The 14,802-nt window shown below is 50.5% G+C and overlaps 1 protein-coding gene across 2 annotated transcripts; it reads left to right on the top strand.

Annotated features, from left to right (window-relative positions):
• Nucleotides 1-3,192: 3,192 nt before the first annotated feature.
• Nucleotides 3,193-13,357, top strand: DDRGK1 (DDRGK domain containing 1). Of its 2 annotated transcripts, none has more exons than XM_017665502.3 (9): nt 3,193-3,356; nt 4,691-4,897; nt 6,123-6,235; nt 6,486-6,587; nt 9,148-9,270; nt 9,552-9,590; nt 12,070-12,126; nt 12,647-12,695; nt 13,062-13,357. In XM_017665502.3, the coding sequence occupies exons 1-9, from the start codon at nt 3,266-3,268 to the stop codon at nt 13,226-13,228; spliced, it is 948 nt and encodes a 315-aa protein (XP_017520991.2). In that variant the 5' UTR covers nt 3,193-3,265; the 3' UTR covers nt 13,229-13,357. The 2 variants fall into 2 exon arrangements, with proteins under 2 accessions (XP_017520991.2, XP_073092949.1); XM_073236848.1 differs by lacking the exon at nt 3,193-3,356 and adding an exon at nt 4,047-4,068.
• The last annotated feature ends 1,445 nt before the right edge of the window (nt 13,358-14,802 follow it).

Here is a 14,802-nt window from a genome sequence, read left to right as displayed (position 1 = left end):
GGTTGGTGATGAGCTGCTTGCAGCCCTGTGTTCTGTCTGGACCTTGGAAGTACCAGCTCTTATCTACTTGATTGGTTTAATTTTACGATTATTGAAGCGTAATTGACATATTAGTTTTAGATGTACGTGATTCGGTATTTGTGTACATTGAAAAATGATGACCACAGTAAATCTAGTTAACATCTGTTACCATACGGTGTTACAAAAAAACTTTTGAGGCAAGACCTCTAAATTACTGTTAACAACTTTCAAATATTCAGTACAGTAGTATTAACTATAGTCACCATGCTGTAGATTTAGTATCCCCAGTACTTATTTTATAATTGGAAGTTTGGTACATTTTGATGATCCCCTTCCCCTATCTGCTGCCCCCAACTAACAATCTGTTCTTTGTATCTATGAGCTCATTTTTTTTTTCTGCTGTTTTTGGTTTTTTATTTTATTTTTTTCCACAGGAGAAAAGGCAAGATTTATTTTTGTTTTTGTTTTTTTAGATTCCAGTACTTGAATGTGAATTTAAACTTGGCATAGTCTAAAGCAAGCTCAGTCTTTTCACACATTTCTCAGGTTTGGGACCTCAATATTTTGGCTCCCTTCTCCCTCCAGCCTCTCAAATCCATCATCCCTTCATCATGCCCCTACCCCCAACACAGCAAAAAGTAAAAAGGGCTCCAACAGGGTCTATCTATGCAACAGACCTGGACCCACTGCTGACAGTCCCATTGGACAAATCTTTGTCACCCTCATCAGCAGCCACAGGTTGACAGCAAGGGCAGATTCAGGATGGGCTATGCTCCTAAAAAGGCTACACTTGTTAGAGGAACATTGGAAGCTTGGAAGTCTATCAGTGCCCAGATTAATTATTTCGCTGAATGTTATTGCCTGCTGATAATCTCAAATATTTTTTTGGCCCTAGAATTTGTCCTTGGGAAATATCCAGAAATTCTGTGCTGTCTAAACCTTTGCTCAGTGACCTTAGGATGGCAGGACTATTACACAGGCCCAAAGGTGTTACTGTGACCTGGGGCAGGTCTTGATGTTTCTTGTCAGTGCCGTTTCCATGGTGTGATTTGTGATGCTCTTGGAGTTGATCTGGGAAGCAGTGGTTAGTTCAGGGAATGGGTCTCTGCTGTCCCCCACCCCATGTCATTTGGCTTTTACCTTCATGACATCATGGAGAATCTCCAGGAGGTGGAAAGGCAGAGGATGTTCCCCGCACAAATCTGCCTTCCTGGCTGTTGAGAGTTTAACTACAGCCTCAGACTAGGAGGAGCTTGCCGGGGATGTATACCTAGTGTACCACCCAGACAAGCATCACATGTTATGGTCAGTACAACGATCCTGTGAGCACTGGGTGCTGGGGGAACCACCAAGGTTGCAGAGGCCTGGACAATCACCCAGCAAGCTACAGGAGTCCATGAAGAGTTATTAAGGAGGGAGTACTGTGAGTGGGTATTCATTTTAGATAGACCTCACTCTAAGTCTGAAAGCTTGGAGTCTAAGAGCTTGGGGGTGGGAGGGTGGTGGGGGAGATATATGAATACCCAAAATTGTATGCAAAAGTTTGTGTATGTGTGATATTTGGTCAGGACTCTTTGTAGCAGTAACAGAAGTCGTAGGTAACAACAAAACAAAAAAGAAATGTCTTGATTGATTGGCTTAAATGATAAGCGCAGGTATAAAAAGATGGTCAAGTTCTTAGTTGCCCTGAACGTAAAAGGGGATTACATGAGTCTTTCATGCATTAAACATGCATTAAACAGTGTGCTAGAGTTAAAATACATGAATTTTTACCACCTTTAGAAGGAATATGACAGGAAATCTCTGCCAACTTTGAGGGGAACCCAGTTAAGCAAAGAAGGATGATTCTTGCTGTCATTTGGAGGGCAAGGGCTTGTTAGGTCCTGTCAATCCTTCCTGTGAAGTAGTCCTTGAATCAGTCCCCTCCTCTCCACCTACACTGCTACTGTCGTAAATCCAGCCCTATTCTGTTCTTACAGCATAGCAGCAGCTATCTCACTGTTAGTCTCATTGCCATCTCCCACCCCCTCCAAAAACCTGAAGTGCCATGCTTGGGGGCCAGGACTCTGGGAACTTCAAATGAAAGTTATAAAAGTGGTATCTCTATTGACAATTTGTTAGTTTGCCCTTCCACAAAACTTTATGTGCACTTGCAAATTACACACAAAAATGTATATAAAGCCTTGATTTTTACTTTCTAATAAAACTTTTTATTATGGAAAATTTCAAACTTACACAAGAATGGCAAACTTAAAATAGAAAACAGCATATAATGACCTTTTATATACCTATCACCTAACTAACAATTACCAATATTTGCTATTTTTATTTCACCTATCCTGGGCTTTTTGCTTGCTTGTTTAAAATTTAGCTTAAAAATGTAAAATATGAAACATTCCAAACTTAGAATAAAATAGATGCTTAAATTCCCACCGTTCCGATGTGGTATATGTTGTTAACGTGTTGCTCTGTATTCCCAAATCTAACCCTTATTCGATCTTCATTTGTTATCACTCACACAAAAAGCTCCATACTACTGTAATAGCAAATTTCCAGCACTTGTTATTTGCTTTTTAAAAAATCTTGAGACTACATCCTACTCCCAGCTTTGTTTTAAACAGCTTTATCGAGTCCTGTTTTTTGAGACATTCTCCGGAATTAAAGGGAAAGCTAAATTCCCAATGGATATTCAAACTCAAGTGCTTACTATGGAATCTGGATTATTAATTCTCATACAGCTAACTTAGTTAGGTTTAGGTCTGAATATAAAAATATATCACAGTTTAAATAGATTAAGTCCTTCCTTCTCGCCTTTTAACGAAATCAACGTCACTGATGCAGATTAAGTTGTGCCCTTAATTCATCACCTTCCTTCTTCAAAGGTAACCTCTCTCCTGAAGTTGGTGTGTACCATTCCCAAGCATCTTTTTGTACTTTTTCCACATGTGCATGTTTGCAAAAATACTAGGGGTTATTGTTTAGTGTTTTAAAAACATATATAAATGTCGCACTGCATATAACTTTTGGCAATAACTCCCACCCAACGTTATATTTCTTCTACGTCCCCCAAATTAACTTTAAAGTAAAAAATTAAAGAACCTGCGCAGCTTGCGACCTGGGGAAGGACCCGAGTGGTGGGCGGAGCCGAGAAGGGCTATGGGAGGGGTCACATGGGCGTTGGGCGGGGCCTGGGAGATCCCGGGCCTCTGGGTGGACGTGCTGGTTCAGCTGGGAAGCCGTCGTCATGGTGGCCCCCGTGGTGTACTTGGTGACGGCGGCTCTGCTTATCGGCCTTATCCTCTTCCTAACTCGCTTCAGGGCCTGGGCAGCAGCAGGTAAGAAAGGCCGCCGCGCAGGGGCCTGTACGGCCGCGTCCCCGGGCCTCCTGAGCCTTTGTAGGCTGTCGCGCCACTGCTCCTGCGCATGCGCCGGCCTGCTCGTTGGGCTGACCACAATCTCCGCGCTGGTTTGCGCTTGCGGGGCGTCTGGCGGAATGCGCGCATGCGCATACGCGCGCGACGGAGGACGGGTGTGTCCCAGCTCGCGCCACTAGACGTTCCTCCCGGCCCCCAAAAACCCATCCCTGTCCTTGCCACTTGGCACTGCAGACCTCCGGACGCAGAGGGGTCAGGCCCTGGTAGACACACTCCAATCCCTCACAGGGGCTATCCCGTCTGTGTCCATGGGAGAGGTCTCGGGTTTCCCATCCCTCCCCGGCTGGCTGCAGAGCAGGCGCCAAGGAGACACCAGAGTGTTTTGTTCCCACCTATGAGCTGGAGTGAGCATGAGGCAGCTCCAAGGAACTCCTGAAGCTCTCTCCTTCCCAGTCAAGGAGAGCACCCATGAACCCTCCTCCCAGTTCACCCCGACCAGAAGTCCATGTCATTCATTGGCCAGAACACAGAATAGTTACCCTCATCACACTTCCCCCCACCCCCAATTTCTCATCAGCATATGAGTTTGTGTATATGTCCCTCCCCCTCCCTGGGCCCACAAGCTGCTTCACGGAACCTGCATGCTTCAAGGGCAGGGGAAAGAGACGCTGAGGTAAGGCCGATATTCAACAAATATTCCTGGAAGGGAAGACTCAGCTCGCCATGTGAGCTCTCTATCTGGGGTGCCAGATAAAACCATGGCAGGTTGTGTTAGGCAAGAAATAAAAGCAATCCTGCAGTGGGGATTAAGATGAGGTCTGGACAAGTGATTCTACATCTTACTATGCTGATGGACAGCGACTGTAATGGGGTTTGTGGGGGGACTTGGTGATGGGAGGAGTCTAGTAAACATAATGTTACTCATGTAATTGTAGATTAATGATACCAAAAAAAAAGGTGAGGTCTGGAGAGGTAAAGGTGGGCTTCCTGGATGAAGTAGGGCTTCAGCTCCATCTTTCAGGGTGGAACTCTTCTGACAGGCCAGCTGGAAAGGTGGGGCTTTGAGGGAAGAGAAAGATATCGACACAGGTAGGAGGAAAGGGGTGAACTTGCTGCATAGAACCAACGTATGGGTCTGGGTTGTAAAGGTCTTAGCTTAAGAAGTTGAGGCTTTATGCTATGGGCAGGAGCCTGGAGGAAGTTGAGTGGAGGAGGATGAGGCTTCTGGATGCTGCTCCTCTGCCACTGGGTGAGTTGGCTGCTGAACAGTGTTGTGGTTCCTCTCTTCTCTACAGCCAGCCAAGAGCCATTACACAATGAGGAGGAGCCAGTAGTAGCAGGCTCAGTGGTCCAGCTTCAGACCATGGAGCCTGAGGAGCAGAGAGCAGCAGGCAGACCCCGGCGTCGGAGGGACCTGGGCAGCCGTCTGCAGGCACAGCATCGAGCCCAGCGGGTGACCTGGGCAGAGGTGGATGAGAACGAGGAGGAGGCCATTGTCCCAGGTAAGAGGGGCCCAGCCTGGGAGGAGCAAGGTACTGGATTAAAGGGTGAGGAGATCCCCAAAGCTGGGTAGAAGTGTGGGGTATGAAACCACAGTGTGGGAGGGATATCTGGGAGCCACAAGATGGGGTTGAAAGAGACTTAGAACCTGAGCTTTGGTTCTGAGAACCAGCAGACTCTGACCCCTATTCCATTGGGCTGGGCCTTTCTTCCTTCATGTGGCTCTCAGTGTCCAAGTAGGAGGGCAGGTGTCTTCAGATTGTCCAGAAAGTTCCTCAGTCTGCTCCTTATATCCCAGCACTCTTTCTGAGGGCCTCACTTTTCCCTAAGGCCCGCACCCTAGAGCTAGAGTGCCCGGCCAAGAGCTTCTGCAGTTCCTGGAAGGGTCACCCCTGACCCTAGAAGGGTTGGGAGATAGAAATGTTCTGTTGACAAAGGCCTTCATATCCTTCATGCTGGGAGACCAAACAGAGCCCTTAGGTTTATGGGAAAGAAAATCTCTTCTCCAGTGTTCAACAACTGGCTTGAGCCTGAGGAGGGGGCATTTGGGCTTTTGCCCTCAAATCCTTGGGAATTAGCCCCTTTGGTTCAAAAAGAATTCCTTATTTTTACCATCTCCTTGTCTCAGACTTGAGGTCAGACATCCTTGCTGCTCAGGCATCAGTGGGTCTTTAGCTTTTAGTTGACCCGGCCTTTAGTAGTCCTGGGGTTAGGGCTGTCTTTGGCTTGGGTCTGGTGGGACAAAGGGATAACCCTGGCGAGGGGCTGAACCCAAAACCCTCAGCAGTTCCTGAACATGGTGAGGATGATTTCAGATTTGAGGTAAGCATAAGTTTCTCCATGGAGCCATCCTTCCCTGAGGTTTGGCTCTGAGACAGAAACAGAGAACTCTTTAAGGCCAAACAGCCCTGTGTGTCATTTTCAGATACCCACTCTGTGACTATCAGTATGAAAAGTTTTCATGTTTTCTTGCCCCATGGTTCCCTCACTACCCCCAACACACACTCACACACACATACACACACATGCACATATCCATACTCTTCTCTCTCACCACACATACACACTGAGAGTGTGAATTTCTGGCAGAATTTCTGGTGAGCAGAGCTGCAAGTGACATTTGCAGGTGGGTGGGAGGGGATCCCCCATGAGGAGAGGGACAGAGGGATCCACCAGCATCTGTCCTTTTGGCCAGGACCTGAAGTGTCTTTCTCTGACCATGCTCAGCCCAGGAGGAAGCAGGCACTGAGAAGCCAGTGGAAACTCACTCATCAGGGAAAATTGGAGCCAAGAAACTACGGAAGCTGGAGGAGAAACAAGCTCGAAAAGCCCAGCGTGAGGCAAGCAGGAGGGGTGGGGTGCAGCTCTGGAAAATGGGAAGAGGCCCTGCCTTCCCTGTCCTCTATGGCAGATGCCCCCCTCAGGGTTCTTTGCGCACTAGGCTGGTGTTTGCTGCTTGCCTCGCTCTGTCTCCTGCAGCCCCTCCTGGTCAGTGGTCTGACCCAGGCATTTCCTGCCCTGGCCTGTGTGGGACGTGGGCACACTCTAGCTGTGGGTGGGGATATGCCCCCAATGAAGTCCTCTCTCTAGGCAGAGGAGGCTGAGCGTGAAGAGCGGAAACGTCTCGAGTCCCAGCGTGAGGCAGAATGGAAGAAAGAGGAGGAGCGGCTTCGCCTGGCAGAGGAGCAGAAGGTGAGCAAACCCCCATCCTGACTTCTGATTCCTGGCCAAGCAGCCTTGTTTCCCATGTGGCTCCCCAGCACTGTCAGCCTAGAAGATGGGCCATGCACCATGTACAGGGGTTGGGCCTGGTTCATTAGGTTCCTGAGTTCTAAATGTAGCTTGCATAAAGCTGCTGCTGAAAAGCAGAGCCTAAAGGGGATTTCTGTGCATGTGATTTATTGAACATACCTGGAGCATCTGATGAAAATGGAGTCGGTGAGAATGGCTGGAAAAGAGTAAGCAAGGAGAGGGGGCAGAGAGGTAAGGGGGAAGTTGGATCCTGCGGGTTTGAAGTTATTAAAGATCATGTAAGAGATGGTGGACCTTTCCTGAGCCAGGGCCTGGCATAGAAGAGTTGCTCAGGGAACGGAGGCCACTGCAGTGAAGGTAGTTAATAAGCATTTGTTTGCCAGAAACTTCTTTCCTTCTTAGAACCAGTGTCCCAAGAAAGGAAACATCACAAAGATGTGATGTGTATATAGGGTGAGAGCCAAGGCTGCTCCAGCTGGGAGAACCCCACAGTGCCTTTGACCTCTGGCTGGCCCTGTTGTCCAGGGACACTGGGTGATAGAAAGCCTTACTGTGGGAACTATAGCAAATGGGCCAGGACACAGCAGAAGGGAGGCATTAGCCCAGGGGGTTTTTCACCTTTCAGAATATCAGTCCTGCCTAATATACCTTAAATATCCCAGGGCTCTTCTCCCCGCACAGTTTCCCTGTTATTAATGTCCTACCTTACTGTGGTGTATTTCTCAAAATTAATATTGATACTAAACCCAACAGATTATTCAGATTTCAATTGTTTACCCCCAGTATCCTTTTTCTTTTCCAGGGTCCCATCTAGGATACCATGTTATACTTAGTTCTCATATCTCAGTCTCCTCTCGGTTGTGACAGTTCCTCAGATTTTTCTTACTCTCGATGATCTTGATAGTCTTGAGGAGCACTGGGGAAGTATTTTGTAGAATGTCTTTCAGTTTGCATTTAGCTGGTGTTTTTTTCCTCCTGGTTAGACCAAGGTTATGGAGTTCTGAGAGGAAGACCACAGGTGAAGTGTCATCCTCAATGCAACACATCCAGTGTACATGTTATCAACTTGACTTACCATTATTGATGTTAACCTTCCTCGCCTGGCTGAGGTGGTACTTGCCACATTTCCTCACTATAATGTTACTCCCCACTCCCATACTTGAGAAACAAGTCACTGCACAGCCCACCGTAAAGACTGGGAGTTAGGGTCCACCTCCTCAAGAGGAGAGTATCTACATAAAGTATTTGAGATTATAAGACTTAGCTTTTCTATTTATATATTCAGTCAGTCATTTATATCTACGTGGGCTTACGGATACTTATTTTGTACTTTGTGTTATTATCCAGTACTGTCTTATTTTCTTGCTTAGATTATTCCAATTTTGGTCATTGGGAGTTCTCTGTGTACTTTTGACAGACCCTATTATTTTGTTTTTTGAGTACTTTCTTACTTTTTGGCACTATAAGATGCTCCAGACTAATCTTGTATATTCACTGTCCCAGATTTAGCTTCATGTTTTAAAAAGATCTTTCTTAGAGCTCTGAGTGGTGGGTTGGATTTGGGGGAGGCTAGCACACTAAGTGGTGGTGGTAATGGAGCAGCATGGATGGCCTGAGATGTTTTCCAGAACTTAAAAGAAGAAGTCAGAGATCGGACCTCACTTCTGCCCAAGACATCTGGCCGGGTGCTGTGGCTTCCTGAACTGGGGACCCAGGAGGAGGACCAGATGGGTGGAGAGTAGACTGTAGGGTCTTTCTGGGACTAACTCAACTAAGGGGCCTGTGAGGTGGCCCGTAGGTGTGTCACATGGGCAGTCATGGTTGGAACGGAGCGTTTAGACAGAGGCACCAGTAAGGAGATAGTTGTTGATGTTGTGGGCACCACAAGGCAGCCTGAGAAAGAGGAGAGGAGAAGGGTCTGCGCTGAGTGGTGGAGGAGGCGGGAGGAGTAGCGCAGGGAGCAGGAGGAGAGCCAGCAGAGGGTGGGGTCTGGAAGCCAAAGGAGGGAAGAGGGGCTGCTCAGCTCTGTCCAGTGCCCAGAGAGCACAGGGCTGGGGGCTGAGGTCATGCCTCAGGTTTGGTGGGATAGAGGGCGTGGGCAAGACTAGCCATTGTTTCAGTGGAGCCAAGTTTCAGAAGCCAAATTGGAGTGGGCCAGAGGGGTGAGTGACAGTGAAGAAGTGGAGCCTAGTGTTTGTTCACGGGGTTTGGGCATGCCACGGTGAGAGGGAGACTGGAGGATATTGTGGGTAGGGTCACAGCAGGGTTTGCCAAGAGAGGGCTGAGCAGCATTTGTCTGGGAGGTGATGGAACTGATAAGACAGGCCTCAGCTCACGTTTAGCTTGGGGGCCAAGGAGGTCAGGCTCTTAAAGGAGCTCTGCTCCTGAGAAACAGCTGAACTGTATGCCCCGGCGCTCTTCTGGAGCAGCAAAGACAAGAACAGCATTGGGTGGGCCCCCGCCCCAGAGTACCTGACCCTTGCCTCCTCTGTGTCCACAGGAGGAGGAGGAGAGGAAGGCCCGGGAGGAGCAGGCCCAGCGGGAGCATGAGGAGTACCTGAAACTGAAGGAGACCTTCGTGGTAGAAGAGGAGGGTGTGGGCGAGACCATGACTGAAGAGCAGGTGGGACCCCCTCCCCTGGCAAGCCCCTCTCCATGTCCACCAAGGCTGGCCGCCCCATCCCAGACAACCCCTGCTCCTCCCCTGCCTCCCTGGTCCAGCAGTGAGGCAGAGGGGCAGCCGGAGGCCTGGTCCGTAGGGGAGGTGGCGCCTCTGACCCCCTCACAGCGGGAGGCTCTGCTGCTCATAAAGGTGGTTGGGGAGGCACACAGGCAGGCAGGTGGGCACTGACCTGCATGGCCCCTGCAAGGTGGACTCTCACCCTGATTTCTCTGCTCCTCTAGTCCCACAGCTTCCTGACAGAGTTTATCGGCTACATTAAGGTGAGAAGCTACAGAGCAAAACCTGGGCATCAGCTCCCTGCCTTGCCCGTGCGCCGTGTGTGTGGCTGTGCGTTCTCAGGGCTAGAGGCAACGGGTTGTAGGTGTTCCACTCCGGCTCATGCAGGAGTGGGCAGGGGAATTGACAGGCTGAGCTGCCAGGGTCCCAGCGAGGAGAGGCCCTTCTTCTCTGACCCTGAAGGTGAAGAATCTGTCTGTGTGAGAGGCACGAGCCTTTGATTGCTTCCTCATGCTCAAGATTTGACAGTTTCCCTGCTCTTCAGACCCCACGCTCAGTGAGTCACTGTGTTTTCAAGTTTCTTCACATGTGTTTCTGTCAGTCCTATCACACTGAGGCTCTGCTGAGTTGAAACAAGCGTCCCCTGCCATTAGAACTTGGGGCTTCTGGGGAAACAGGACGATGTTTCCTTTGGAACCTAGGGTGGGGCGGCATGTTCCCCTTCTGTCTGTGCTGCAGTACAGGCCGCCGGATGCTGCTCCAGGCTTCATAAGCACGTCCTGCTCTGCTTTGCTGCTAAGCAACTTCTCTCCCACGAAGGATGCGATGAGGGGAGAGGTTTTTAAGTGCAGCTCAGAGGTGCAGAGGCGGCCTAGGAAAGGAGTACAGAGGGAGCGGGGGCGGCAGTGGGGGTGGTACCAGGGGGTGCCAAGGAGCCAGGGCTTGCATAATCCTCCCCCTACCTCTCCCGAAGAGAGCAGCATTTAGACTCCTCCCAGCAGTGAGGGGGGTGCTCACAGACTGGGGCCAGAGTTCCAGAGAGGGAGGAAGCTCCCTCAGGCTGTGACCATTCCCCTCTGGTGGAGCCCGTTCTCCACCCTGGCGCAGTTGATTGAGGGCTGCAGCCCTTGGCAGGACATCTCCCACACTTCCCTGCTGCTGTTTGGAACTCACCCCGCCACCCAGTGGGCAGCAACGTGGTCCTGTGTTCTTCTCCAGGAACCCTCCTGCATCCGCTTCAGCTCCCCTTCTCTCTGCAGAGACCTGAGAAAAGGCCCCCAGGCAGGTCCATCTCTCTAGAGAGACCATTTTCTGGGATTTCTGCAGATTCTTCTGGACCTTCCAGGTCCTTTCAGCCTGTGCTGGTTGATTATACTGGAGCTGTTATCTGTAGGGAGAGGGAGAACTTCCCAATTCAGCCCTTCCGCTTTCCTCCTGGCTTCAAGGGAATGAGCCTTCTCATCTTAGGGTTTCAGAACATGAGGCACATTCTGTGCCCAGCGTAGTTTATCTGAGGTGTAGGCTTAGCTTGCTCTTGTCAGTCCACTATCTTTTCTGACCAGAGCTGGGTTTACTTGTTTATTTTTCCAAGCACACTTTTGCTCCGCAGCCCCTCAAGCCAGGTCTTCAGGGACCCCCTGGGGTGACTCCATGTTCCCACTCTGAGCTGTCACTGAGAGCCCAGCGTCCACTGCCTGCTTTGTAGGTAGAGGCTGGCTGGCCAGGCCACCTTGGGCTTGCCCACCCCCTGGCCCCACTGCCACTTACTTGCCTCCCTGCTTGCACGTTGGGTTTGGCATTTTAAGCAGTCACATGCCATCTGCAGCCGGGAGGTGTCACTGTGTCACTCCTCCTCCAGCTCATTTGCTAAGGAAGATTCACAGAAACACAAAAGAGTGCCTTCTCTTGTGTCATATGCTGTCTGTGGGAGAGGCAGGGGCAGATGCATGCGTAGGACCCTGCAATGGACCCTTGGCTGCACCCCTGGGAACTGAAGTTTCTACTGAGGAAACAAAATGTGGCCATGTGCAGAAAGCACTGAGCAGTGTTACCCACAGTTATTTGAAGGGTGGGCTCAGTGCCTCAGATGGTACGAAGTGGATGGTGAAGAGAAGTGTGGGTGTATCAGGGTTGTGGGGAGCTCCACGTTGAGGGGTAGTGAGCAAAGGCGAGGAAGGAATGAGCTGTACTGCCTCTATGGAGACCCTGGCGCATTGGGCCTTTTATTGGCTCCTTGTCCACATTCTTGCCTGTCTCCCTGGCTGGGCTGTGAGCATAAGGGCAGGAGCTATATCTTGTTAACCATTGCATCCCCACACCTTCTGGACTTGTCCTGGCAGGTCTTAGCAAACACAAGTCACGGTAACAGATTTTTTAAATAGCTTTCGGTGACTGTCACCTCCTGCCTTCATGTCTATGGTGCTTTCCTTTCCAACCTGTCCCTGATGTTAAAAAGATATGGCTGGATGCAGAGGAGATAGTGGCAGCTGTGCTTAGCTGTCCATGTGTGTCTGTCTCCAGGTAGTCCTCAGGCCAGGTGGTGGTTTGGGGCATACCCCTCCCTGCAAGCAGAGAAACAAGAATGTGTGTGTCTGTGGAAAGGAGGGAGTGTGTGAGGGGAGCAAGGCTCTCCTATAGGAATCTGCCCTGTGTCTATCCACACAGAGCAGGTTGGCATGTAAACCTGAGGCTTCTGGTGCTGAGGAGGTTTTCCACCACTCTCTCTTCCCCCTCTCTTTGTAGCAGTCCAAGGTTGTCCTTTTGGAAGATCTGGCTTCCCAGGTGGGCCTGCGGACTCAGGTAAGCCCTGGAAGGTGGCCTGCTATGTGGAGTGTGGCCATGGGGTCTGTGTGGCTCTCCAAGAGTGGGCCTGCCCTAAAGGTGGAGAGTCTTCGTGCCCCCAGCCAAGAGTGAGTAGAGTGTAGGAACCTCTTGGCACCTCAGGGAGCCTTTCTACTACTTGGAAGAACAGGCAGGGAGGAAAAAGAAAAGAGTACAAACCGCATCACTCCAGCAGGCCCTGGAACCAAAGCAGCCTAAATCCAGTTACTTTGACAACTCTCTTGCAAACAGGCTGTACTAGCCTTTGCAGCCAGATGTCATACTGCTTCTCTCCTGGCCAGGAGAGAACCTTTGTTGGCGGTCTTGCAGGGTCCCGGGACCATTGCCCCTTCTCCTCAGGGCCCTCCAAAGGAAAAGCGTGGAGTCCTGTTGTGGGATGGCCACGAGAGGGAGAGAGGAGATTGGCTGTGATGGGAGGGCTGAGCCTGCAGGTGCCTTTTCTGGGGATGGCAGCGCCTGAGACTCACTCTCCTCATAGGACACCATAAACCGCATTCAGGACCTGCTTGCTGAGGGGACTCTGACAGGTGAGAGTAGGAGAATCCACCCCTACAGGCCCCGCCTTGGGGAGTGCCGAGCCACAGGGGCCTGTAGGGATTTGTTGCAGTTTGGGTGCCCCGGTGGTGGGGGAGGGGGCAGTACGCAAGGAGGGGCACTGAGCAGTGGGATCCAGTTACAAGGAGGACGTACTGAGGCCTGGGGATGGCTGGGGGGCCAAGGACAGGCACGTTGCCTGATTTGACTCACCTAGCCAGGTCTGGATGCAGCAAGAAGAGGCCAGGCGAGCAGGCCTGGAGGGCTCTTGTGCAGCTGTGAAGGGATGAGAGGGCCTTCTCAGGCTGCGTGGGGAGAGCCCAGGAGGCCGCAGCCTCACAGCCTGCATGTCCCCACAGGTGTGATTGACGACCGGGGCAAGTTCATCTACATAACCCCAGAGGAACTGGCTGCTGTGGCTAACTTCATCCGACAGCGAGGCCGAATATCCATTGCCGAGCTTGCCCAGGCCAGCAACTCCCTCATTGCCTGGGGCCAGGAACCCACTGCCCAGGCCCCAGCCTGACCTAGCCTTTCCCTCTTGGACTCAGAGCTGGCAGGGCCTACTTGGCCATACCTCTTTATACCTTCCCATCATCCTGAGGAAGGGATGAACTGTGGCCAGGCAGCTATAGATTAAAGGCCTGTGAGCATTGCTGAGCTTGGTGTGGCTTGTGTGGCAGAAGGCCTGGCCTGGGATCCCAGACGAGCAGGTAAAATCTAGTCCTCAGAATATGTGTGAGGAGTTGGGGGAGAAGAGCCCTATGGAGGCAGATGGAAGTTCCATTCTTATCATGCATGCATTCATTCAAAAAAAAAAAAAGGAAATTGAGCATTTACTCTGTTCCTTTGTGCCCTGCAAGCCCAGCCTCCAAAGCCTGGATGAGGTCTTTCTATCCTTCCCTCCCCTTCTCAGAGTAAAAATGGGAAACCTCTTGGGCCACATGTCCCCACCTTGGGAAGGGAAGTCTCACTGTTTTTTATATGGATTTAGGAGCCCTAAGGAGACCGGAGAGCCACTAGGAAAGTTGAAGAGAAGTGCCAAGTATAGAGTCCTAGGGAACATCATCCTTTAAGAGGGCAGAAGGGAAGTCTGGGAGGGAGGAAGCCTGAGCCAGCCGCTTGTGGGGCAGGTAGAAGGAGGGGGAAGACCTGTTTGAGCTGGGTAGAATTGCATGCTGGAGAGACATGCTCCTTAAAGTACATCACATGAATTCAGCTCTGCATCCTTGACAAAAAGTTTAAGTGGTGTGGGTGATTCCACCCACTGGTGGATGTAAGGGCCATATGCTCAGGAGTGGGTGTGAGATGGGAGATGTGTATCTCCTGCGGGGTCAGTCACTCCACTGACTGTGGGCTGTGCATGGTGCGAGCAGCCTGCTGTGTTTAAGTGTGGGTTTTTTTTCACGCAAGATGGCCCCTAAACATAAACCACCTACTTTCCTCTGCTGCCTGGTGGAGGAGTTGCCCTTCTGTTGCCACCCTGGAGGAAACTGTCTGTTGTGGATGGTGATGGGAAGACAGGACATCGGGCTCCAGGGTGGAGCCTTTCTGAGGTATTGTCAGGGGTGATTTGGAATCATTTGGTGCCATAAGCATTAACTATAGAACCTAAATTCCAAGTAAGGTATGACTATTGTTTCTGTCAGCAACAGGCACTTGTCACCCAGACTAGGAAGGGCCACATACATTTTTTGGAAAGCCATCTGAGAACCCACAGTCTAGTAGGAGAGGGAAGAAACAGAATGTGACAGAAACAAAAATGACAAAGGAGGAAGAAGAGATGGCTTAGAGTTAAAGCAACCTTTCTCAGCCCTGGTTGCTCTTAGAAATAACCTGAGGAGTTTTTGACAGTCTCATGCCAGGCTGCATCCTGGATCATTTTAATCAGAATCTCTAAAGGTGGGACCCAGGGGGCATCAGTGGGAGATGCCAATGTGCAGCCAAGGTGGAGAGCCAGTGAAGGAGGTGGGAGCAAGGTGGAGAGGCAGGCCATAAAATTGCAAGTAATTTAAGTCCCCACTGAAATGGGCTTCTCAGATGAGCAAGACAGCAGCTCCAGGTCTCTCCCGTCCTTTCCTCAACTGTCTTCAGCCACTG

This window comes from Manis javanica, chromosome 5 (assembly GCF_040802235.1).
Source record: "Manis javanica isolate MJ-LG chromosome 5, MJ_LKY, whole genome shotgun sequence".
Classification (NCBI taxonomy): Eukaryota; Metazoa; Chordata; class Mammalia; order Pholidota; family Manidae; genus Manis; species Manis javanica.
This window is presented reverse-complemented; position numbering and strand designations above follow the sequence as displayed.